Source organism: Felis catus, chromosome D2, assembly GCF_018350175.1.
Source record: "Felis catus isolate Fca126 chromosome D2, F.catus_Fca126_mat1.0, whole genome shotgun sequence".
In the NCBI taxonomy this organism is placed as follows: Eukaryota; Metazoa; Chordata; class Mammalia; order Carnivora; family Felidae; genus Felis; species Felis catus.
Window position 1 is genome coordinate 8460650 of NC_058378.1, and position 27153 is coordinate 8487802.

Here is a 27153-nt window from a genome sequence, read left to right on the forward strand (position 1 = left end):
GCCGGGCGGGGAGCTCCTTCGCGGGCTGGCGGGGCCCGGGGAGGGGCCAGGCGGCGGTCACTCCTCCCGGGCCCCGGGGCGGCGGCGCTGGCGCTCGAGGAGGCTCTGGCGGGCCGGCGGGGCGCTCCGCAGCCATGAAGGGGCCCTGGGCCGTCCGTTGGCTGGTGAGTCCGCGGCCCTGGGGCGCACGGCGGGGGCGGCGCGTTGCGGGGTGGGGGGGGCTCTCCGGGATCTGAGAGCCGCCCCCTCCCCGGGGATGGGGGACAAGGTGGGGCGGGGGGTGGGTGGTGTTCGGGATCGGTGCTGCGCGTCCGGCTCCGGGGCGGGGGGCTGTGCGCGCCGGGCCCGGGGACCGACCCCGCGCGCTCCGCGGCCGCTCCGGGATTTGGGGCAGAAAGCGGCCTCCGGGCGGTGGGGGACCTCGGGCTGGGGTTTCCCGAGCCGTTTCTGGCTCGGGAAAGTGATTTTGGGGCTGAATGCGCCTCTGGAGGCTTGTGACTTTCTTATCAGGGGACAGAAAAAGAAACTGGTTTTATTTCCCTTCCGGGAATCCCTCTCCTTAAGACTGTAAGTCACCGTCTCAGGTTTGTGTTCTCTTTCGTCTCGTTTCTTTTTGTCCTTCCTTTTCTTCTCGAAACCTGGCTGCGCTGGCGCTCCTGCCGCTTCTGTCTCTCCCCTCCCCCGGGGCGGGTGGGACCTGATCCCAGCGCGCCCGCACCCGGGCGCCCGACCTTGGCCTCGAATCCCGGGCAGCAGGGAGAGTCCCCAAGCTCAGAAGTGCCAGCCTGGTGGCCCGTCGAAGGGACTTGGATCATTTGAGCTCCGTGGGAGTCCACGGATTCTCGTCCTATCGGGACCCACCCAAGCTCCCAGAGCCGTGATGGGACCGCTTATAAATGCCACCCCAGTCCAAGCTCACCGCGGGTGCGGGCCGCGGAAGATGCCTTCAGCTCCATTTCACAGATGGCGACATGGAGGCCAGAAAGCTCACGTAAATGCACCCGAGATCGCACAGCGCCTGTAAGGGGCAGAGCTGGGCCTTGATTTAGACCTAGGTCTAAAGTCCAGGTAACTTGTTGCTGAGACCTGGTTTCCAGACCACAACAAAAGTTGAAAGGGAAGGGGCAGGGATGTCTGGAACCATCTTATGATATGGGGGGGGGGGGGGGGGGGGGGGGGAGAAACCAACAACAACAACTCACTGGGCCTTTCTGAAGTAACGCGCAATATTTGGCTTCCTTTAGGAGCTCTCTTAGAGAAGATGTAAGATTCAAAATTGATTTGTACAAATCAGACTACACTCTCTTCTTCCTATCCTTAACCACTGCTTTATCGCAGGGCCGGTTGCTTTTGCAAAATCTCTCCCAGTTCTTGGGACAGCAGCACTAGTGAGTGTAGCAAAGTTACCCAAACCCAGAAGGGCTTCGTTTTTTAACTTGTATACTATTGCATCTTTTCCAGAAGTTTTTGCTTTTCTGAAAGAATGCACACACAAATAATGTGTGTGTATACCTATTATGATGGTATCTGTAATGTTACATATTTGTTTATTATAGTTACATATAATACATGGCCTAGCAGATTAAGAAGTTTCAGGTTTATTCAATAAAATTTGTAAGTGCAGACCAATAAAGAAAAAAATCTGGACAACCCCATCACGTAGGCAATCGCCGTCTCTATTTTGTGGTGTGCGTCCCGTTTTGCCCCTCCAACGTGGCTCGTAAATTTAATTACACAGAATCCCGCCTCGTGCCCACCGCTCGCCCAGGAGCACACCTGTATTCTTCAAGATGTTTCCACGCCGTCTGTCGTGTCACCTCGTGTGTTTCCAGCAAATGCTGGCTTTTGTGCCTTTGCAGGTAGCAGTGCTGACTTACTAGTAACAAGAATGAGAAAATGGCGGGAGGAGTGGAACCCAGAAGCAGATGCTTAACCTTGGCAATGGGCTTGCCTCATGTATTCTTCCCCTGGGTTTTTTCCAGTCTTCTAGTCCCTGTTGCTGCCCGTGGTCCAGGGATGCGCCCACCTCTTACCCCCGCACGTCTCTCTCTCCCTTCTTGGAGCCTTCTCTCCTCCAACTTCTGGCTGCTGCTTGTGTGGCACCTACAAGAAATGAGTTTGAAATCCCCAGACAATTCACGAGTGTCTAAAGGAGACAGAAAAAGAGTCAGACCTCATGTAGAAATGTGTCTGAGAAAGAGCTGTGGGGACGTCTTGCTTGTTTCCTTCCTTTCTTCTTTTCTTTTCTATTCTATTCTTTTTTTTTTCTTTTTCTTTTTTCTTTTTTTTTTTTAGCACGTGCCTCTGGTAGGTTTTATCTTGTACTGTTGAGGTCTGTGGTCAGGCAAGTACTAGGCACACAGTTTTTTCTACATTTCTTAGAGCAGGTGTCTTAAAATTATGGCCAAGAGAGAGGAGAGGGCATTTGAAAAGAAACCAGTGTATTTATAAGCGATCATATGGAAGATTTTTGGTGGAAGAATTAAGAACGATTGCTTAATTTATAATTTAGTCATTTTCCTTTAAACCAACCTAAGAAACATGAAATGAGTTGTAGTGTGTGTGTTTTTTTTTAATTTTTAAATTTTATTATTTTTTTATTTTAGAGAGAGTATGTGAGCAGGGGAGAGGGGTAAAGGGAGAGGCAGAGAGAGAGAGAGAGAGAGAGGGAATCCCAAGCAGTCTCCACACTGTCAGCACAGAGCCCCAGGAGGGACTCCATCCCACAACCCTAGGATCATGACCTCAGCCAAAATTAAGAGTCAGCTGCTCGACCTGCTGAGCCACCTAGGCGCCCCCTTTTGGTATTTTTAATGTAATTTAGTTTAGTTCATTATTTTATTATTTTTAACTTTTTAATGTTTATTTACTTTGAGAGAGAGAGAGAAAGAGCGTGACCAGGGGAGAGGCAGAGAGCGAGAAATCCCAAGCAGGCTCCCCACGGCCAGCGTAGAGCCCACTGCAGGGCTCGATCTCACCAACTGTGAGATCATGACCTGAGCCAAAATCAAGAGTCAGACGCTTAATGCACTGAACCGCCCAGGCATCCCTATTTTATTTTTTTGACACAATGTGTTTTTTAATGGGTTTTACTTGGACTCAAACATTGGACTCTCTCTCTCTCACAATGGACTCAAACATTTTTAGAATGAAACGAAATTACGAAATGTAATTTAAAACAATAACCACCGGGATGTAAAAACACAGACTTCTAAACGATGGCAAGATTGGGAGGCAGAAATGAAATTGCTACAACGGAGCCCATCAGGGCCCCAGTCTTAGCTCCAGTTAGATCAACAAGTGTCCCCTCCTCCCTCTCTGACACACAGGTACCACCCCTAGTGGCAAATTAGAGTTTAAAACTTTAGAAAACGAAATTTTAGTTCTTGCCCTAAGTTTAGAGGGGGAAAGGTAAAAAGAGTGAGAAGCAAAGAGGACCCAGGATTTGGATGTAAGTCTCTTTGGGACACTAGACAAGTAATTTATTTCTAAATAGCTCTTAGAATAGAACTGTCAGGATTTTGAAAAAAATCTCTCGGAAGGCTAGCGAAGCCAGATGACTCCAGTTATTACAACTAGCAGTTAGAGAAAATAAACAACACTGAAGGGATGTCTAAAAACCTGAATAAGGAAATCCCCCAGTTGAAAACCCCTAGTGAATGAAGTGCCTTTTGGCAAATCATCTTGGTCCCAAAAGTCCCTCGTGAGCACATGTTTTGTAATAGGTACTAAAGACCGTTGCCTTAGGATGAAAAATCATAAAAGGGCATATTTAAAAAGTGGACCCATAAGATGAAAAGCAAGGCGAAACCAAATTTAGGACAGTGAATCTCTTTCTTCCTTTTAAGTCAGTAGAGAGAGAGAAATTGACTATATGATGTGAAACAAAAAGTAATTCTTGAGAAAATAAAGCCACATATTTTTTTTAATTTTTTTTTTAACGTTTATTTATTTTTGGGACAGAGAGAGACAGAGCATGAACAGGGGAGGGGCAGAGAGAGAGGGAGACACAGAATCGGAAACAGGCTCCAGGCTCCGAGCTGTCAGCACAGAGCCCGACGCGGGGCTCAAACTCACGGACCGCGAGATCATGACCTGAGCCGGAGTCAGCCGCTTAACCGACCGAGCCACCCGGGTGCCCCATTTTTTCACCACCAAATACAAGCAGTTTTTATTTTATTTATGGCCTCTTGGTTTCATCTACACTTGCACATAATTACATGTTTCCTCAGTGGTGTTTATAGTCTGCTTTCTGTCCCTTCTTGGGTACACAGTTTTTATCTTTTACTTTGTATTGGATGTGTTTACAGAGAGGGCATTTATTCAGTGCACTTGGATTTCTATAATGCTCATCACTTACTATTTTATTTATTACCTTGTAATAATCTCTTATTATAAAGAAAACATTTCTAATTGTACTGGGATCGATCTCTATATGTCTTATCACCAAAAAAATTATTTGCAAACCACTGTCAGGACCTTAGTGTATATAGTACTGTATTCCTTTTGCTTTCTGTGCGTATCTTTTTCCAAATGTGGGGAAATGGCATTTAACTCCCTCAAAAGTCCTTTCCATTTCCGGAAGGCCCTTGCTTTGAAAAAGAAAAACAAAGTGCCTTTAGCTTCCTAACACCAGCTAAGTGTCTTCAGCTCAGTCCTGAACAGGAACAGAACTCAACGCACTTGCGCCCTTTTCTTTCCTTTGAAGTGAGATGGAAACCGTAAAGCTCTAATTAGGAAGAAACTGATCGTGGTAGCATCGGTAACCCCACCTTCCCCCGAAGGAATGAGCTCCTTCTTGCCTTTGATCTGTTCCCTTCTTGTTCTGGAATGAACTTCTGTGCAAACTACGATCTTTGCACCACCGCAGCCGTCTGTGGGCGTTTAGAAACAGCCGTCTATGTTGGACAACTGGCCCGAGTTCCACCAGGTGTGAGGATGATAGGGAATTTAGCATGGACTTGGGCATTTGGAGCAAGACCAGCCTTATAAATGAGCAAATCCGACTACAGGTCAATGGGCAGACACGCTGAGCCCAGCAAGGCAAGCGCGCCTCCTGTGGGTTTTGTTAAACTGTGAGCTGGGATAAACTTGCAACATTGGAATAAACTTGGCCATGGAGTCATTAATGACAGGCTGTCCCCTGGCCAAGTCGTGCAAGATTCCAGATGTGTTCACCTCTGTGCTCTGGGAGACTGTAAAAATACAAGATGTGGGAAACATGGATGCTTTTGATTTCTGAGGGCAGAGATCTTGGAAGAGAGAGACAGAGACAGACAGAGAGAATATGTACTCAGAGCGTGTGGATTATGCTCTTGCCCCGTGCTGATGATTGAGCTTTGGTTTTTTGCCATCCTCACAAGGAATCCGTGGTCAAAGTAGACTGTTTTTTCATATGGATGTCTTAATAGATTTGGGCCACTGTCCCAGCCTGGTTTTTTGTTGTTTTTCTTTTTTTGTCCACATGGGATTGACACACACAGTATATATGTATGTTAGTATGTATTTTTTTTTTTTTTTTTTGACACAGAGAGAGGGTGCATGGGAGGGGCAGAGAGAGAGAGAGGAAGACAGAATCTTAAGAAGGCTCCACACTCAGCATGGAGCCTGTTTCAGGGTTTGATCCCACGACGCTGGGATCATAACCTGAGCTGAAATAAAGAGTGGGAGGCTTAACTGATTGAACCACCCAGGCGTCCCTGTAGGAACGTATTTTTAATATTAGTTGCTACCTAAATGGTGGAGGATTTGGGTTTCTCTTGAAAAGTGGGAGACCTAGACCCGCATGCCCTACTCCCCTCCCCATTGCCTGTTACGTACTCTTGTGCTCCCTCTTTGGCCCCCTGGGCATTTAAGGACTCCAGGCTCTTGTTCAGAATGTTGTAGCCCTCCCATTATGTGTTTCCTCCATCAAAGGTGACATCCCTTCCTTCGGGCCTATTTTTGGAAGGGTGGTTGTTTCTCTGGGAGAAGTCAACTTTTGGTCTGCAAGGCAGAACGCAGGCTGTTGGTCTGTAAAGCTCTCAACTTGTCACTTGTAAATGTCATGGCTGGCTCCCCTCAGATCTTCCTCTAGGAGGACAGCCGTGGTGAACATCCACGGGACTGAGAACTTGCTGAAGGTGGCCATAGGGAGGGCCTCGTCCTCAGAGACTCTGATTCTTTAGGTCCGCGGCGGGACCCGCACATTATTATTATTATTTTTTTAATGCATCACTACATGATTCTGATCTCCATCACAGTTTTGAAAACTGTTTTTCTAACTCTAGTCAAAATCTAATCCCAGGTAGAATTTTCTAGATTCCCTCACTGTATTTTGTTCATTGCTTGATCACTCAGAGATCTTGCCAGTCCCTTACCGCCCCCCCCCGCCCCCCAACTGCCTCAACTCTTTCTCTCTCTCTCTTGGTCTTTTCAGAAGCTGGCCTTAAGAAAGAAAAGAGATTACACCTTTTGAAAGAGGAAGAAGGAGTGGAATCTTCACTTATCTCTTTCATGCAGAAAAATTTATTTTATTTCTCTGCCTCTCCATGTTTCAGTAATGTACCTATTCCAAAAGGACATTACTGTTGCCTGATTTTTTTTTTTTACCCAAATACATTAGAAATGCCTTTCATCATTGGAAATGGTGGACTGGCCATGGCCGAAGATGTCTTTCTCCTCCTTTGTTTTAAGTAACTAAACCTCAAAAAAAGCAAGCAAGGAAACAGAATCATTTCTTGCTCCATTTATGTCCTCAGCAGCAGGGGACAGGGCGAAGTCCTGGAAAAGTTCACACTCTTTCGATGCACCTGTTACTCATTCTTGCCATTTGAAGGGCAGCCATTTTTCACCACCTCACAAACATAATTTCCCATTTGCTTTCAACTTCACTAAGAATAGAAAAAAAAAAAGTTGTGTTTTTTTTTTTTTTTTCCACTTCCATTTCAAATCCTATTTCCTCTCTCAAGGGCAATTGATTTCTCTGGAGTAATCCAAAGGGTAGTCCCAGTGTCTTCCAGCAGCTTGCTTAATTCAGTCACTGAGACGTCACTCTCTCTGAAACTACCGTGTTAGACCTTGAGTGTTTGCAAGTCCGGGGAGCGTGTGGACAGCTTGGCACACTGCGGTGTGGTGCGTGGTGCGGGGCCCTGATCAATTTCCGGGTCTGGCCGTCCCCACCTCAGTTCTTGTATTGAGGGACGTGGTGGGCTGTGAAGGGTGATCCATCACTGATGCTGGGGACTAATGAATGTCCAGTTACTCTCTCAGTGTCTCGTCACCTGCTACAAGGAATAGATGCAGCCCTGTTTCTGAGTCTCAAAGGGAGCCAGTGCAAAGATTCTAGTGGGGGGGGGGAGACTTGGGGTTCCTATTTGTGCATTGCAGACCCTCACCCCTGCAAGAGACCACAGACCCAGTGAGCATCGTGCCAGTGCTCAGAAACTCAGCACCCACATCGGAGGAAAGGAGACGTAAACCCCACTTCTTCCCAAGTTGCAGACCAGGATGTGGAGTTTCGCCTCTTGTGCCAGCCAGAACCCCAGCCAGGAAGAAAACTTCCTGCCTCAGTTTTCTCAGACTTGGGGCTGACTCTGGTTCTCAGGGAGTTCCTGCCAGACCCCCTCTTTCCACCCTCAATATGCATTTCCTTTGCAGATTCTTTGTTTCTTGTCAACAAGCGTCTGAAAACACACTGAGTTGTCTGTGTGCCTAAGTGGAGTAGAAGTAGTTAGGAAACCATTTTACAAGCCTAAAACAGAGCCCAGGTTTAGGTCAGGAGTGCTGGGTTTTCCCTTGGCCCTTCCCAATCGTAGATTATTGGACAAGTCATTTCATGTGTTCTGGGCACTATAAAATACGACAGCAGGGGGCGCCTGGGGGCTCAGTCAGTTAAGCCTCCAACTCTTGGTTTCCACTCAGGTCATGATTTCACAGTTTGTAGGATTGAGGCCCACGTCAGACTCCATGCTGACAGCATGGAGTCTGCTTGGGATTCTCTCTTCCTTTCTCTCTGCCCTCCCCTGACCCCCTCTCTCAATAAATAGAGAAACATAAAATAAATAAAATAAAATAAAATAAAATAAAATTGTAAAGTAAAATAAAATAAAATAGTAAAGTAAAAAAAAGTAAAATAAAATAAAATAGTAAAGTAAAATAAAATAAAGTAAAATAAAATAAAATAAAATAAAATAAAATAAAATATAAATAAAAGACAGTGAGAATTCCTCATGCAAAGGTTTGTTGTAATTACCACGAGGAGATACATATTGTTGAACTTTGTACTGGGCCAGGCAAATGTCACGCCGGAGCGGGGAAAACGGCCTTCCGAGGGACCGGAGCTCCCACTTCACATTTTCATGGATAATTCAGGAGAGAGAGAAACAAATATTCTGATCTGCAGAAAATACTAAAATCCAGGGGCGCCCGGGTGGTTCAGTCGGTTAAACGTCCAACTTCAGCTCAGGTCACGATCTCGAGTTTGGTGGGTTCAAGCCCCACATTGGGCTCAGGTCCTGGAGCCTGCTTTGGATTCTGTGTCCTCCTCTCTCTCTGCCCCTTCCCGACTCACACACTGTCTCTCTCTCTCTCTCTCTCTCTCTCTCTCTCTCTCACACACACACACACACACACATAAGTAAACATTAAAAAAATTTTGTTTAATGTTAAAATCCCGTAGATAAGGAACGACTCCCGGAGATCCACTTTTTAAAGTCTGTCTTGCAGCTCAACAGGTGTTTGTGGCCCCTCTCTGCTCTGACATTCCAGGGGTCCATGAGGTTGCTGTGTCTACGGTTATGGTGGCCATAGAATCCCGCTGTGGCTTGCTAGTCAAAGTGCTAATGGCTTGTGTGGCTCGGGAGACGTGATCTTTACTTATTTTAACAGCTAGTTGCTAGTGATGATTTCGCTGAGGACCTCAGGCTCTTCCCTACTTTGGCAGGTCTGAGTGCCACCTGCCCAGAAAGCCACCCGTTGGCTCTTCCCCACGTTTCCATCCACTCACTGCGCAAACATCTTATTTGGTGGCCTTCCCAGACCACGCTTTCTCAAACAGCACCGCCCTGCCCCTCAAAGTCTCCACACCCCCTAAGCTTTCTTTATTGCTTTACATAGCACTTACCCCTCCCTGGCATAGTGTGTATTTCTCTGTGTGTATTCACGTCATATCCTTGCATGGGATGCTGAATTGTATGTGCCAACGTGACTGGACCACAGAGCTCAGATATCTGCTCAAATGTTATTCTGGGTGTTTTGATGACGGTGTATTTTTGGTGTTGTGTTTGTTTTTTGTTGTTGCCACTTTTTAACAAGATTAGCATTTAAAGTGGTAGACTTTGGGGCGCCCGGGTGGCTCACTCAGTTAAGCATCTGACTCAGCTCAGGTCATGAGGTCATGATCTCATGGTCTGTGAGCTTGAGCCCTGTGTTGGGCCTGTGCTGACAGCTCAGAGCCTGGAGCCTGCTTCGGATTCTGTGTCTCCCTCTCTCTCTGCTCCCCCCCCCCCCCCCCCCCCCCCGGCTCATGCTCTGTCTCTCTTTCTCTCTCTCTCAAAATAAATGAACATTAACAGAATTAAAAAAAAAACAAAGTGGTAAACTTTGAGTAAAGGAGATTTTCCTCCCCCATGTGGGTGGGCCTCACCCAATCAGTTGAAGGCCTTAACAGCACAGAGACTGCAGACCTTGAGGAAGAAGAAATTCTGCCTCCAGACTTGAACTGGAGTCAGCTCTTCCTGACTTCCCATCAGATTTTGGACTTGCCAAGCCTCTCTCTCTCTCTCTCTCTCTCTCCCCCACACACACAAACACACACACACCCTCTCTCTCTCTTTGAGTCCTATTTCTCTGGAGAACCCTGACTAACACAGCTCACTTACATATAATCTGTATGAGAATAGAGTCTTTACGTGTTCACTGCTCTGTTCCAGGCACCTGTCTGGCACATAGTAGGTACCCAACAAAGTATTTGCTCAGTTAATTAATGGATTAATGGATTAGAGAATATTCCCAGCAGAATACACAACTGAGGTTCTCTGACTTTCTCATCTTTAGGATGATGGAGACATAAAACTATTTTTCTTTTTCATTGTTTCCCATTTGGTTATCATCTGACTTAGTTTCTTCACATTTCAGACCTTTAATTTAACCCATTTTTGGGCCTTTTCAGCTTTTCTGCAAACTTTTTTTTTTTTTTTTTTTGGAGCATTCAGATCATTTAGTTCTTTGTGGGTTTCCTGCCTTGTCACAGTCCAAATGCCTCAGTTCCTGCCCGGACAGTTGGGGTTAAATCTTTGCATACTGCAAACTTGAGTTAATGCAACCATCAAAAAGGAAATACAAGCTGTATGGAGCACGGGGCACTGCCTACATCACATTTTGTACCAGTCACTGCCTGCCCTTCAGATCAGCTTTCTTTTTCTTATTTAACGTGAGTCTCCGAGGCTCACTTGAGCTCAACTCTGTGAAGCAGATGCGATCAGACATGAAACGAAGTTGGGCCTGATGTCTGTGCTCGTGGCCAGTGATAGTCGTGTCTTTCCATGCTCTCCCCGGGTTTTACATGTCTCAATGTCTTGATGGATTTGGGACAGTGGATTTTGATTTCCAATGAAAAATTTCAAAACTGGGGCATCTGGGCGGCTCAGTCGGTTGAGCCTCTGACTCTTGGTTTGGGCCCAGGTCATGATCTCACAGTTTCATGAGTTCGAGCCCCACGTTGGGCTCTGTGCTGGCAGCACGGAGCCTGCTTGGGATTCTCTCTCTCCCTCTCTCTGTCTCTCTCTGCCCCTCCGCTGCTCGTGTGCTGTCTCTTTCTCTCAAAATAGATAAATAAACTTAAAAAAGAAAAAAAAAACTTTGAAACAAAAACAACGTGAGTTGGAAAGTACATTGGTTTTAGACAGCTCTAGAAAGTCGACTAGACGCACGGTTCTCCAGAAATCGAATTCGTATCACAGCCCGTGAGTGTAAGGTGTGAGCACTTATCGCCTAAACCAAGAATGACTCGTGGACCCGCTCGTAACACTGTCTCAGCAATACTGGATGGAATTAGAATACCAAGGAGGATGGGGCCCCCTGGGCCTAGGAGACCCCCACGCACACAGGATTGGGTATCAGCTCTCAGTACTTTTCACTTGTCAATTTGGGCTGGCTCAGTCCCCATCAGTCTCTTCTGAGTTTAAATATGTACCATTTTCTTCAAGCAGTCAACACTTTGCTATGCTTACTGTCACGTTATTTTTCCCAGGACGCCCAATTCAGTTACTATGCATTAGCTTTTGATTCTTTGATCTAGAAGAGGGACGGATATTAACCAGATGACAGGATAACCCACAGATAAAGTAAGAAGTGGGGAACAGTCACCGGAAAAGAGAGTTGGATGCTAATAAAGATCTTTTGTTCAAAGTTGCACATTTTGGCTTAGAAAAAGCTCATAGATTCAGAAGTCTTTTGGGGCGCCTGGGTGGCGCAGTCGGTTAAGCGTCCGACTTCAGCTCAGGTCACGATCTCGCGGTCCGGGAGTTCAAGCCCCGCGTCGGGCTCTGGGCTGATGGCTCAGAGCCTGGAGCCTGTTTCCGATTCTGTGTCTCCCTCTCTCTCTGCCCCTCCCCCGTTCATGCTCTGTCTCTCTCTGTCCCAAAAATAAATAAACGTTGAAAATTAAAAAAAAAAAAAAAAAAAGAAGTCTTTTAAAAAACCAAGAGGCATCCCGGGGCACCTGGGTGGCTCAGTCGGTTAAGCATCAACTCTTGATTTCGGCTCAGGTCACAATCTCAGAGTTCGTTGAGTTCAAGCCCTGCATCAGGTTCAGCGCTGACAGTGTGGAGACTGCTTGGGATTCTCTCTCCCTCTCTCTTTGCCCTCCCCTGCTCACTCTCTGTCTCTCACAGAATGAATAAACTTAAAAAAAAATTAAAAAGTAAGAGGCATGCCAATATAAAGTGTAAAACATCGTCAAATTATTAATGCACCACAAACAACCTGCCTGCAAATCTGTTTTTGGACACTTAATACTCATTGTCTATTACAGTCAATGTTACTTTGTATTCTTGTAACCTGGCGTATAGTAGGTGCTCAAGGAACGTCTGTGGGATTGAAGAGGCAGTGAAGCCAGCGTGTTTAGGCATTATTCCTCTGATCTGGATACCAGTTCTTTACGCAGAAGTGTTCACATAGAAAGCATATGTATAGGCTATAGCCTGTAGTACGTGCCCCTGTCTCTTGGGTGCAGGGAAAGAACGCCACCGTGAAAGCCATTTGGAGACTCAGACAAGTCCTACCTTTTGCTGGCGAGAGACCCCGGTCAAGTGAGATATTTTCTTGATATTTTGGTGTCATTCGCCCTCTTGGAAGAAGACCGAATTTTAGAAATGCATTTTTAAGCACATCCATCCCAGGAGGAAAAGAGGGCCACCTCATCTCCTGTAAGGTCCCGTGGTATCCTGTGACCTGAAGGGGACACAGGCTTTGGTGACATACGGGGAGGGGCTAGAAGGGAAGACGTAGGAACTTGTGTGCAGGGGCTTATACGTGAAGAACAGTTAGTTCTCTTGACTCAGAAGATGCCGGTATTATTACTATGCCATAAAGTAGAAAAAAATAATATATGCCATGTAAACGGTGAAAAATGACCTTAAAAAAAGTCTTCGGAATTAAGAGTTCAAATTTTTTGGATGCTTAGCAATAGAATTCACATATTCCACCTAAAAGAAGGACTTATTTATATTTATGGTTAGAGACACCAAAAATACTTAGGCAGTCAGAGAAAGGAACCAACCAGAGATTATGTCCAAATGCTTCCGTACATTTTGGGGGGCTCGTTTTTCCAAGGAATTCTGGTGTGTAACTGACTAAGATAAATTTGACACCGATATCACTTAAACCGATGGACTTTTATCTTCAGAAGAAGGGAACTGAAAATAAAGACTGGTTCTCCACTAAAAGAAGTTCATTTTTTTTTTTTTTTTTTTTTTCTGAACAAAGGTGAAGAAAATCCCATCGGATTCATTGTATGGTTGGACAACCAGACCAGACTTCATCAAAACTGTTTGTTCTGTGGTTAGGTATAAAAAGAGAAGAAATAGAACTTGTTATAAACTAAATGCCAGGTTTGGGAGAAGCTATCACTTCTTATCCTCCTAATAACTCTCCAAGACACAAAGTGCTGTCGTCACCTACGAGTCAGGAAAGTGAGGGTCAGGGTGGTTTTATAAATTGCCTGAAGCCACACTGTTGGTAGAAAAGCCGGGATTCACACCGCAATCAGTCATTTTGAAATTTACTGGTTTTCGGGGCGCCTGGGTGGCGCAGTCGGTTAAGCGTCCGACTTCAGCCAGGTCACGATCTCGCGGTCCGTGAGTTCGAGCCCCGCGTCGGGCTCTGGGCTGATGGCTCGGAGCCTGGAGCCTGTTTCCGATTCTGTGTCTCCCTCTCTCTCTGCCCCTCGCCCGTTCATGCTCTGTCTCTCTCTGTCCCAAAAATAAATAAAAGTTGAAAAAAAAATTTTTTTTTTAAAAAAGAAATTTATTGGTTTTTGTACGTCACGACGTCCCTCACTAGAGCTGTGTGACAATAACCATAATGGTAATTAAGAAAACAGTAATAATACAATTTACTGGGCCCCTCTTTCTTATGTGCCAGAAATCGCGTGAAGAGTTTTAAGGGCGTATTCCGTTTAATTATCACAACGAACTCATGAAAAGGACATCATTTCCACTCTATAGATAACGCAATGGAGACTGGGAGCATTTGAGGGACTTTACCCACAGTGATGGGGCCGGTAACTGGGGGGGCCAGGGTTCACTTGAGCCCAGAATCCTGGCTCCTATCATCCCCGATGCCATTAATAGAGTAGTTTGGATTGTCACACAACCAGCGTGCTCCTTTTCCGGAGGCGAGTCAGCAGAAGGAGGCAGCCCCACGGGGATTTTGCCCGTGCGACGGCAAATGTAACCATTCGGGGCAGGTCACCCCTGTTTACCACGTTGCCTGGTTGACAAGTCAGTGTTTGCTCACGCTTTCCCTTTTCAGATACTTACCTCTGTTGCCGGATCCCTGTTCAGAGGCGACAGCGCTCAGGTCACCGATGTCAGCTCCAAGGTGTTGAAATTGAGTAAGAACGCTACCGAAGGGGAGCCTGGATGCAAGGAAGGTCTGCATCGTGGGAGCAAGTTCTGCTGTCTGCCATGCCCTCCTGGTATGTGACCCGAAACATCCAGCCGTTAGCTGGAAAGTCAGGGTGAGGCGTAGCACGGAGTAATAATATGGAGAAAAAATGTTTGTGGTGCTTGGTTCTCCTCTATCAGCATTGCTGGAAAGAGAAACAGCTGGGAAATTACTTTCCGGACGCTAACGTAGTTCAACTGTATCCTGCTGGTTGGGTGCGGGTACAAATAAATACGATTTATAAATGGCAGGTGCCGCTGGAGGGAGAGCGTTTCTTCAGCTCTGTTTTTCAGGAGCAAAAGAAGACTCATGTGTGGATGTTAAAGGTTATCACGGGGGCGCCTGGGTGGCTCAGTCGGTTTGACTTCGGCTCAGGTCATGATCTCATAGTTTGAGTTCGAGCCCCGCATCTGCCCTCTGTGCTGACGGCGTGAAGCCTGCTTGGGATTCTCTCTCTCCCTCTCCCTCTCTGCCCCTCCCCTGCTTGCTCTCTATCTCTCTCTCAAAATAAATAAAAACACACTTAAAAAAAACTCATCACAATGGGCCCGACTAAAATATATCATAGTATATCATAGTAATTGTGGGGCTCCGAAAGCAAGGGACCCTCCACCCTTCAGAGATGTGTCTAGCAATTCCCTTCGGTTGGAAGGTCTCTGGAGCCTGCAAAATACATTTGCATTTTTGCAGCTGCGACTCGGTGAGCGAGAAAAGCGGTGGACAAAGGCCAACAATTTTAGAACACCAGGGTTTTGAAACACAAACCAATTTCAGATCGGAAATCCTTCGAACACGAGCAAATTCGAAGCTTAGCAAAAATGGACTTGTGGGGCAACATGGAGTAGAGTTGAGGGCTAGTTCCTGCCGGCATGAACCCCTCTCAGCTGCACGGTGAAGGGAGGCAGGAGGGTAGGGGGAAGAGCACCTGGGCTGCCGATAAGGACCGAGCGTGGTAGGTTTCGTAGTGGGTCTGCAGGCTTCCAGAACTCCAGCAGCTGAACAGGCTTAGGTCCTGTGTCTAAAGATCCTACCAGCCTCCCTTGGGCTCCTGTCCAGGTTTTAATAACCTTCATGGAAAATCTCCCTTAGAATCCTACCCACTTAGACTTAATCCTCTTTACATTTGTTTCGTCTTCTCCAAATGGGAATAAAGAATGGCTTCCTAGCTTTTTTATACCTTGTTAAACATCACCCATGGGGCCTCTGGGTTAAGATCCTTATGTCTTTAAAGCGTAAGTTGCAAATTCAAACATGGATAAGAGGCTCTGCGTATTAGACTGTCAAGAATTTTTGTCTGTTTGCTTTTTTGTTTGATTTGCTTTGTTTTATTTTCTCTGAAGAAGTGCTTTCAGCCCCGCTGAGCTTGCTTGTGAGATAAGAACTCTCAGAAACCACGACTGGAATGTAAATTATTACTAACTTTTTAAGAAAGAAATTTGGACACACGGAACAAAAACTTGAAAACGTTCATGCCTACTGTTACAGTAATAAATTTATGGGGAAAAGGTCTTTAAAAATCATCAGACATAGGGGCGCCTGGGTGGCTCAGTCAGTTGAGCGTCGACTTCAGCTCAGGTCATGATCCCGCGGTTGGTGAGTTCAAGCCCCGCATTGGGCTCTGTGTTGACAGCTCAGAGCCTGGAGCCTGCTTCAGATTCTGTGTGTGTGTCTCTCTCTCTGCCCCTCCCCTGCTTGTGCTCTCTCTCTCTCTCTCTCAAAAATAAATAAACATCAAAAAAAATTAAAAAGTAGTCAAATGTAAAGGAAAATATTGTATGCATGGCATTTCATTGTGGTACCCTGTGATGTGGGATCAGTGAAGTAAATCCGGGAGTATTCAAAAGTTAGAATGTCTCAAGCAAATATATCATGTTTTCTCATATATTTCTGGCATGAGCCTCAAGGTGTAAATTCCCCGAGGGGATTTCTCACTGATCTGTCGGTTGGATTCCCCGACTGTCTCTGCTGCATCCCTAAGAATCCTGGGCGGTGACGAATGCACACTGATCCGCTGCCCTTCCTTCTCCCTCCTGTTGAATTGTAGGCTTACCGCTATTCACATTGCTTCCAGCTCTTTTTATGCTCACGGGTGCTGTGATATTCATGTGTAATTGAATCAACTATTATGTAAACCCATGCTATATGAATATGGAGAAAAGGCAGATTTTATTCCTATGAAAACCCATTTCCATGTTTCCAGGATTTCAGTAAAGGCGAGTCGCTGAAAGAATTGTTGATGAACGAGATGAGATCAAAGTCAATGGAAAAATCACAAAGTCCTTGAAAGCTTTTTGTACAAATTACTGGTATCTTGAAGGTTTTATTTCCATCAAAAAGAGGAAGAAAAGAAAAAAGGGAGGGAGGGAGGAAAGGGAAGAAAAACAAGAAAGGAGGCATTTTGGATGTCACTTACATGAGGAAGAATCTGGAATTATAACAACTTTTTTTGTGCCATCAGACTGGGAAGTCATTATATAGTTATGTTTCATAATTTGAAATATTTACAGTATTTTTTTCAATGATTCTCTACGTGAACTGACTTTTGACTGACTGATCAAAAAGCCATCCCTTCACCATATCCGATAAGAAGGATTCTGTGGTACACTGAATACATCACACACACACACACACACACACACACACCGCATGCACATAGACTCGCATGTACGTGTGCGTGCATATGCGTTAAGAACACGCCAAAACGATAGTGAATCTCTCGGAGTGGTTGACATATAGGTGCTTTTTAGACTTCCCTAACTATTCCAAAGTCTCTACGGTGAGCAGGTATACTATCACATTCAGAAACTCATGTATTTTAAAATCTGATTTGCAAGAAAACAACCGCTCACTTTTGATACTTTGATAAATGTAGGTTGTATACATCGGAGGAGAGAAAACTCTGGGTTTCTTGTATGCCTGTCATGCCCTAGACCTTGGGCTGGGCATGTTGTGCAAGGTAATCCGCTAGGGAGGCCGATTCGTTTAGAAACCAGTATAACACTACCACTGGCAAGCCAGGAAAATTGAACTTTGGCTCAGTTTTCTTAAGCATCCCTGTGATGTTATACAGCACTGTGTTTGAATTTGAAGTTGGTTCTGGGTTTTCACAATTGGTTTATTTTTTTCTATCGGCACACTATGTCTTAGTTTATGATAATATCATCCATGTTTAAATTGCATAATTTGCGTATGTAGTATTTTGTTTTATCAGAAAGAATGCTATCGTGTTACTAAGAAAGTTACGTATCCAGGAAAAATAGCTTAAATTATTGTTGCTGTGCACATGTGTGTGGCAGACAGACTCTGTTTAGTCTTTTAATTTCTTCAATTCTTTTAATACCATGAATAATTGGGGTCACGAGTCCTGCTTCCTCTTAGATTTTCCTTCTCTAGCTCTTGCCCAACACAGCACTTACCCCCGTGTTTTCCCCAGAACGCTTACCATCACCTGACATCATATACTTACTTGTGCAGTTTCTGCTTTTTCCCTGGAAACACGGAGCCCCTGAAGATCTAGGCTTTGTCATGTTTCCTGCAGCATCTCTGGCTCCTAGAAAGTGCCTGGCACACAATAGGCATTGAATAAACACTTGCTAAATAAATGAATTTTCAGGAGAAAGCATGGTTGTATAAAGCTTACTAACACCGATACAGTGACTCACTTTATTTGTAAAGGAAATGTGAATATTATTCACGATTGTGTGTACTGAGATAAAAAAAAAAAAACCTGATGATAAATGTTATAAATACGTTCACGCCTTCCCATCCAAACGTACTCTATCCCTTAATGGCAAAGGAACAGAAAGAAATTGAATGAATACCAACCTCTGACCTCCTTGCAGAAAAAGTTGCTAGAGGCATTTCTTCAAGTGCATTTGGTCATCGTAAGCTTTTAAAAAAGATATACTCCTGGGGTGCCTGGGAGGCTCAGTCGGTTGAGCGTCTGACTCATGGTCCGTGAGTTCGAGCCCCGTGTCAGGCTCTGTGCTGACAGCTCGGAGCCTGGAGCCTGCTTCGGATTCTGTGTCTCCCTCTCTCTCTCTGCCCCTCCGCAGTTCGTACTCTGTCTCTCTCTCTCTCTCTCAAAAATAAATAAACAATAAAAAATTAAAATATATAATCCTATTGTTAATCATCCTACGTCTGTAGGCATATTCCTTCGGTTGCTCTTTTAGGTTTCGTCTTGGGAGCCGTCCTGTCTGTTGACGTGATTTTCACAATAACCTTCTCCCCCGTTGTGTTTGTACTTCGTTAGCCTAACAACCCTGACCCCCATTTTGTTGTCATACCTGCATGTCTCCCATGCTGTTGCGTGACCACCTTGTGTTCAAACACTCGTTCCATCTCTCTCTTGGGCAGGCACACGAAAAGCTGCCGACTGTGAAGAAGATGGGGGTAGACCATCCTGTATACCCTGTGAAGAAGCGAAGGACTACACAGACAGGAGCCATTTTTCTCCCAGATGCAGAAGATGTAAAATTTGTGATGAAGAGCATGGTAGGCGTCTTTACAAGCAATCAAAAAGACCAATCATGGGGCTCCACGTAGAACCGTGCATAATCCAATTTGAAATTGGGGCCTACTCTCGTACTATGTGCGCACACAGAAAAGGGCAGCATGGAGCTGGTCGGGGTGAAGCGGGACCAGGTACCAGGCTAATCACCTGTCTACACATTTGCGGGTCAAATCCAGGCAATTCTCCCAGAATAACTAAATACGAACCTGGTGAACAGGGTTCATCAGCCCCGATCAAAATTGCATACATTTTTTCTCCACCTTGATTTATGCTCTTGTCGTGGCCCTCAAGAGCTCAGAAGCCTTCTGATACAAGGACAGAGGAATCCAGAGGTGCGTGGGATGCTCCCCCTTCTTTGAGGATCGATTTTGTCCTGATAATTCCAGCGGGGGACCTGAATTTTTACAACTGTCCCAATCTATTGTGAGAACCTAGATTCAAATGTAACAAATACTCCCAGTTTCATTTGATATCAAGAAATCTCTGGACATAAAGCTTTCCTTGGCCCCACGCAGGCTCTAAAGCAATGTTTCTCAACTGTGGCTGTACATTAGGGTCACCCAGGGAGCTATGAAAAATGTCAACTGTTAGGTCCCACCTCAGAGCAATTAAATAAGGATCTCTGAGTGAGGGCTTTGGCCTTGGTCTGACTGACTGGGTCTGGAGCAGGGCCTGATATTCTGCATTTCTCACAGGCTTCCAAGTGATACTGATTGCTGCTGGTCTACAACCCAGGCCCTGAGCAGCCAGGCTCCAGAAGAACAGGGGAACTATTTAAGCAAAAGTGAGGTGGCATTAGTTGCTGGATTGTCTGCCCACTTAAAACTCTGCTAAAATGATTTCGACTATTTCCACCTGGGGTTACCTGTTTGCCATGTAAATACTCTCCGTGTTACGGAAGATGTGCCGATTTAAGCGGTAGATCTCAAAACTTCTTGTGGCCCCTGCTCACCATTTGCAGGGTCCACTTATAACCAGCTGCTCTAATTAATAGTCTGAAAATTGGCTTTCTAGGCTTAGAAGTGGAAAAAAACTGTACCCGGACCCAGAATACCAAGTGCAGATGTAAATCAAACTTTTTTTGTAACGTCTCTCAGTGTGACCACTGTAACCCGTGCATGATGTAAGTTTTCATCTTTCTTTGATCAAAATGCTAGAGATCTACCTTGATAGACCATGTCTTCCTAGGGGGGGAAACGACACTGGCTGGGAGTCAAGAATTTGGGTTCTAGTCTTGCTTCGCCTCTTCGTTCATTCAAACATCCAGTCTCCGAACGTTGATTGAACATCTCCTATGTGCTGGATAGTACGCGAGCTGCATAAGCTAACAAATGTTCTGAGCAAGCCATGTTCCTGGCATCAAACGTCTCAGGAGAGAGGCAGAGGCAGAGAGAGTCAAGAAAAACAATGGTTATGGGGCCAACACCGTGTGTCGAACAGCAGAAGAGACTTGCGCCCAGGGTGTTATGAGTTCTACAGGAGAACCTTTCCCCTCGGCCTGGGGAGGTGGGGGGCGGGGTGTGAAGATATGACATGTGGCCAGAGTCTTGAAAGAGGAAAGAGAACACTCCCAGGAGTACACAGATGGATAGGACATCTCGAGCAGGGAACAACATCTGCCGAGAGACAGGTGGACACTCCAGAGAGCAGAGTAGCTGGCCGGGGTGTGGTGAGAAGGAGCCAGGGCCAGATGACAAAAGGTGTTGTCTTTCATGCTACAGATCTTAGTTTTGACCCAACGGTAGAAAACCTGATGGTGCATCTCACTTTTCTTCTGATTAATTGGGGGATTTTGAGCAGAGTCAGCTAGCCTCCCTGACCCCCAGTTCCCTCACTCAGAGGACGCAGATAATACTCACTTCTCCTGTCAGCCTCACTGCTGTGATGTCAGGGTGGGTAATATGTGTTGTATATTAGCTTTTGCTTTGCAAGTTATTGTTTTGTGCAAATAGAAACGTTTAGCATTATGTTCATGTGCCTGGCCTTAAACTTGTATTTCACCTTGGGAACGTTGGCTTGACAAGTAGGGACATGATGCCTTATGTCTCTTACTTACTAGAAAATTCTAAATTATGGGCAGTCAACCTAGCCCTTACTTCTAGTCCCACATGTCTGAGAGTGCCTCATGGCGACAGGATAGGTAGAGACTAATGTAAAAAAATAAGAAGAATAATAGTGTGGGTTCACTTATGTGTGAGTTTCTTTCAAGAAGCCTAGTGCAGCATTGTAAATGTATATTCTCTTCCTTATGATTTTTAAATGTCATTTTCTTTTCTCTAGCTCACTTTATTGTAAGAATTCAGTATAAGGGTTGCCTGGGTGGCTCAGTCATTAAGTATCTGACTTCGACTCGGGTTATGATCTCACGGTTCGTGAGTTTGAGTCCCACATCAGGTAAGCTCCAGCCCCTCTTTGGGTGAGCCCTGCTTCTCTCTCTCTCTCTCCCTCTCTCTCTTTGTCTCTCTGCCCCTCCTGGGATTGTCTCTCTCTGCCCCTCACTCATTTGCACTCTCTCTCTCTCTCTCAAAAAAAAAATACAGTGTAGAATGCATACAGTATACAAAATATGTATTTTTAAGTTTATTTATTTGAGAGAAAGAGATAAGAGTGTGAGAAGGCAGAGAGAGAGAGGGAGAGAGAATCCCAAGCAGGCTCTGCACTGTCATGACAGAGCCCCATGTGGGGCTCTATCTCACAACTATGAGATCATGACCCGAGCAGAAACCAAGAGTCGGATGCTTAATGCACTGAGCCACCCGGGGGCCCCAGTATACAAAATATGTTAATCCACTGTTTATGTTATCAGTAAGGCTGTTGGTTAACAGTAGGCTGTTTAGTAGTTAAGTTTTAGGGGAGTCACAAGCTGTATGCGGATTTTCAGCTGTGCATTGGGGGGGCTGGCGGTCAGTGCCCCTAGCCCCATATCCTCGAGGGTCAGCTGGAATAATAGTTCTAAATACCTCATAATCTCCATTCCATTTTCTTCTCACCGTAATGTTGGATGCAGATGTTATCTCTTTGTTATTGATGGGGAAACAGGCTCATGGTGGATAAGCAACTTATCCTAGCTCGCTTACTTAGGGAATCGGCTGAACCGATCTCATTCAAGCAATCTGACAATCTGACTGTCAGGGTTCGGCTGTCTGAAGAAAACCCCAAGGATTTTCCTCTTGAGTGTCCTCATCACCACTGGATGCCCTGACATCTCTACTGGCCAGCTGGGTGGGATTTCTAAGCAGTATCCTGGGTAGTGCTTGTCCTTTTATAATTCAGTGGGACTGAATTATAATTATAATTCAGTCTGTTTATAATTCAGTGGGACTGTTTTGAAATAGTTTTTTGGCAGTTTATGATTTCAAGTTGTTTCCTACCAGTTTTAAGATCTTTGTCCATTTCATCCTTTTTCCTAATTGTCAATGTTTTATTACCTTTTTGTAATTCTTGGCAGTGTAAAGATTTTTTTTTAAGTAATCCCTTCGCTCACTGTGGGGCTCAAACCTGCGACCCCGAGATCAAGGACTTACGAACTGTGAGATCATGACCTGAGTCGAAGTCGGTTATTTAACCGACTGAGCCACCCAGGTGCCTCTCAACTCTTTGTCTTTTAAAACATCGTCACTCTGTAGGATATTTCTCACCCAAACATATAAATCGTTATGAATTTGTGCCAGCGTTAGATGCTAATCTAGCAACATTTGAGGGAATATGTTTGTCAGAGATGCAAAGATACATAAAATGGCCCTGCGTGCATAGTGTGTCGTTGCAGACGATCAAGGAGCCAGTCCACCAGGCATTTTGAATTTCCTCTGTATTCTTTGCTTTTTAGGTGTGAACATGGAATCCTTGAGAATTGCACACCAACCAGCAACACCAAATGTAAACAAGGTGACTATTTCTTTTTATGATTGTATTCTCCTTTCTCTCGTCCCCCCTGGAGAATCTGACGAAAAGCCAATCCCTTCTGATTCTTTGGGAGTACTCTGTTTAATCTCACAGATGACTTGGTTTCACGTGCAGTGCTCCATGTTTCTCCCTACAGGATCCAGCTCCAAACTTCTGTGGCTTTGTGCCCTGCTCCTGATTCTACCGTCCGCACTAGTATGTTGCTGTAAGTTCTTACTGTGTTCAAACTGCAGGATGAAATAACTTGGGAGGTAGTAATTCACAAGAATTCCCATCGGTCTCCTACCCATAAGAAAACTGCCAGGTAGGCAGCCTTGTTGTGTTGTTAAATTCCTGCCACTAGATGCACCCCCCTGAGACCTGATAAGAATGAGGGGTACGGCCATCCCTCAGCTACTGTTTTGAAACAATTATTCTGGAGTCCCGAATGGATATTCCCATCCTCCCTGTGAACAAGGATGTTTTCATCCAGGCCCCAGCTGAGTTGGCCAAGGACGAGAAGTCATCCTTTACTGCTCACTGAGATGGTCCCATGCATTAAGAGAACAAGAAGTGGGGCGCCCGGGTGGCTCAGTCAGTTAAACGTCCAACTTCGGCTCAGGTCACGATCTCGCGGTCCGTGAGTTCGAGCCCCGCGTCGGGCTCTGTGCTGACAGCTCGGAGCCTGGAGCCTGTTTCCGATTCTGTGTCTCCCTCTCTCTCTGCCCCTCCCCTGCACGCACTCTGTCTCTCTCTGTCTCTCAATAATAAACATTGAAAAAATTAAAAAAAAAAAAAAAGAGAACGAGAAGGTTCTTCCTGGGCAAGCCTGCAGGGAACACTTAATAAATTCATCCTCTCTGTGCCTCCTCTCCTTTTTCAAACTCCATGGGTTTTTCTTTTAATTTTTTATTTCTCCCCCTTAATTTCAAATACTTTGGCAGTGTAGTTTATACCAGGGCTACCGAGAAAGTCAACACATAAGCCCCAATTGGGTATGTTCGTAATTACTGCAGGAAAATCGCTCATAAAGGCACAGAATGGTGTCAGGTTTTGAGAACTCTAAAGCATCCGGTTTTTCCTTCCCCATTGGAACAAATCACTGTCTCCGGTTCAGGTGAAGATGAAAAGGGTGCTTTGCCTTCGGAGACCAAATAGACACCAACTGTGCTTGGAGATGTACCCACTCCTTTCTTGCATCTCCTACTGACTTGAAGGCACACGCACACTGAGTGTGTCTACTTAGCTATTTGTGTGAGTATGTACTTGAACTGCCAGGCATGAAATGTCACCCCGTGGCAAGCTGATGCCAACTTTCCACGTCCTCTGGCTTCTGTGTTCTGCAATTGACACGCACCCAACTCCAAGCTGGTGAAAGGGGGCGGCGGGGCCCCATGATAAGTGAGAAGCCAGCCTCAGGCTAGGCCAGGGTGTGATGAACGGATGACTCGCGTGAAATGTGACATACCTCTAGAACATTCGACCGAGGAGGCTGGGATTTCCAGAAACGGGACAATGCTGCCTCTTGGGTATTGGTCACGTTAAGTTTCAGGGAATTGCTCCCTCCTTCTCACGCTTCTCTTCGTGGGAGAGTGTGTTCGCACAGGCTTCCTGCCAGCCTGAGAACCGAGTCTGATAGAAATCTCTTTATCTTTCAGGTGTGTTGAAAAAGTACAGGAATACGAAGAATGGCCGCCGGGAATCTACAGTCTCAGTTACTGTAGGTGTTGAAACGTGCATCGGCTTCCTTAAGAAAACAGAGAAAGTAGTCATTCAGCTTTTTATTTGTTCTTTTTTTTTAAACAAACACCTATGGTGTGTGCGTGTGCGTGGGCTAGAGGGGCATCAAAGATGAGCTAAGGGGCACCTGGGTGGCTCAATCCGTTGAGCATCCGGCTCTGGATTTCAGCTCGGGTCATGATCTCATGGTTGGTGGGATCGAGTCCTGCGTCAGGTGCCGCACTGAGTGTGGAGCCTGCTTGGGATTTTCTCTCTCTCTCTCTCAAAATAATAAAGTTTAAAAAAGAACTGAACTAAGATATGGTGCCCAGTTTATAAGAAGCCTTGACACAAATAACGTAAGTATGAGCGTGTGCTCAGCGTGAGTTGGAGAGAGAACGTGGCCAAGCTTCTGTGTTCCGCGTTGGTGTTATCCCTGCAGACGCACTGCGGACAGACGTTCTTTAAGAGAGCAGGGACTCATTATCCGAGCCCCGGGCACACAGAAAACTCTGAAAGCCTGTCGCAAAGGCACAACTCAGCTTGCTCCAGCCACTTGTTACCTTCTCTCTCACCATATCTTTTATCAACATGGATCAAAGCATTTCAGATAGCAAAAGATACAGTGGGGAGAGAAAACAGTTCACTTGATGAATGATGATTTCCATTTGGGGTCAGGGCTCGGTGAGAGTTGGGGTTTATTAAGTAGTTTCAACTTAAGCCATTTTCTCAGGTCAAAAAGAAAAATAGTAACTGTAAAGAAAATTGTAGAATAATTATGTTTGTCATGTTTATTCTCACGAGTCTATATGAAAAAATCATCTCAGCACATTCCACGAATCCTTAGATTCCTTGCCTGCCTAAAAGATAAGCTAATATTCCTTAGTTTCGGGCAGCATAAAACTTTGGATGGTGGGAGAACCTTTCTCAATCATGTAGTCTAGCTAATTTTATACATCAAGCTACTGATTGTACCTCCTTTGTATTAAGGAAGAATTAGACAGTTACATGTAGAATATTATATACAAATATATTTTTATTTATCTTGCTCCTTCCCTCCCTTTTTCTTGTCCCCTCAGGAGAGTATGCCGATGAATTTCACAGGTAAGGCTTCTGTCTTTTCATTTCATGGAGATGGCTTCCTTAGGCGTTTACGGGCTAATTTCAGTGACATATCACGAGGTCTTACTCCTCGTTAAACACAGTCCTTCCTGCTCACCGTCAAGTGTTTATCCGACAGTGTGTTTGAATGTATAACTAATACTCATGGTGAAAACTGAATTGGGTAGCAAGAAGACAGTACATTCTGAGGCTTAAGAGAATTTTCCTCCATAAACTGGTTTTTATAGAACGCCTGCTTAAGTTGACCTAGTGGCCAAATCAGCTGAATTGCAGACTCTGTTATTAGTGGTGTATTCCTGGTTCTGTAATAATAATCATGATTCTGTTCAGTCCTGCTCCTTGGCCTATGAGTCAGAGAGAAGATCATAGAGTCTTGCCTGCCATTGAACTTTGTGGGTCATTGATCATCCAATCCATAGGGAACGTCAGAGGTGATCTCTCCCAACGCTCTTAGTTTATAGCTGAGGAGAGAACATGTACCGAGATGTTATGTGACTTGCCCGGGTCATCGAGCGCATTACTGGGGTCACGGGAGGGGTTGGGTTTTGCTTCCTGCCCACCCCCTCCGACCAGCTCTCTCGATCTCTAGGACTTAACGAGTATCTTTAATACTATTGGAGAAGTAAACATGGTTTTCTACGAGCATTTCATTTAGAGAAACCAATGTTTAGAGACTGTCCTCTATTTTGCAGACATCGACTTGAGTAAATACATCAGTAGCATTGCCGAACAAATGAAAATAACTCAAGTCAGAGAATTTGTCCGCAAGAATGGTATCAACGAAGCCAAAATAGACGAGATCAAGAACGACAACCTCCAAGACACAGCTGAACAGAAAGTCCAACTGCTCCGGAATTGGTACCAGCTCCACGGGAGGAAGGGCGCGTATTACGCTCTGGTGAAAGGTCTCAGGAAAGCCAATCTCTGCGCTCTTGCCGAGAAAATTGAAGATATGGTCCAGAAGGACAGTGCGAGCTAACTTGAGAATGGAAACTGCAAACACGAAAATAAAAGACAAAGCCTGGCTGAATGTGAAAAACAACTCAGGTCTGAGTATCTACTAATCCATAGAGAGCAAAATGAGCATCGGAATGAGTTCTTAATCGCTGTTGACCATCCACACCGTTCGCGTGTTTACAGGGCGTGTTTACTTTTTCATTCGTTAGGTTCTAGAGCTAATATATTTACGGGTTTGGAGGGTCTCATGATTCTGACGTGAAGGACATTGGGAAGACAGAGCCGGTTCAAAGTAAATATAGCAGCATGACTTGTGTACAAGTGTGTGTGCAGAGGAGAAAAGATTGGGTCTAAACTCGAGTCAGAGGGTGTGGGTGTGAATAGCATCCGTGCATGTGAATGCAAATGTCTATCCCTAGGTTGATTCCCCTCCATAAATCAATAGAAGCTATGAGTTTGTTGCGATGTCACCATCACTGAAAAGACCACTTCGCCTGTACCTTTTCCTCCGTACTGACTCTAGAGATTCTATTGTTTTTGTAAACTTTCCACTCCGAGAAGAATATTCGAGGAAAGTTTGCATGTGCTCTGAATGTTTCTATCTCAAATATCTTTGTACAGGTTACTGGCATTTCCTTGTGAGGTATTTCCATGTTGAATTCACACAGAAAATGCAGACTGGATTATAACGCTTGGATATTTCCTATTCGTCCGTACGCCATTTTTCTGGATCGGGATAACTCACTCACTTCTCAGGTGTCGAAATGCTTTCATCAAGGAAGGACTACTGGAGCTTTGTTGCCTGTCCA

General features: G+C 45.3%; 1 protein-coding gene across 1 annotated transcript; it reads left to right on the top strand.

Annotated features, from left to right (window-relative positions):
• The first annotated feature begins 133 nt into the window (after window positions 1–133).
• FAS (Fas cell surface death receptor) lies at window positions 134–26431 on the top strand. Its single transcript, NM_001009314.1, is given in 9 exon segments — window positions 134–164; window positions 14014–14179; window positions 18508–18645; window positions 19679–19787; window positions 22491–22549; window positions 22704–22772; window positions 24205–24266; window positions 25345–25369; window positions 26080–26431. Coding segments are annotated over 9 exon segments (945 nt in total). The 5' UTR covers window position 134; the 3' UTR covers window positions 26367–26431.
• Window positions 26432–27153: the final 722 nt, after the last annotated feature.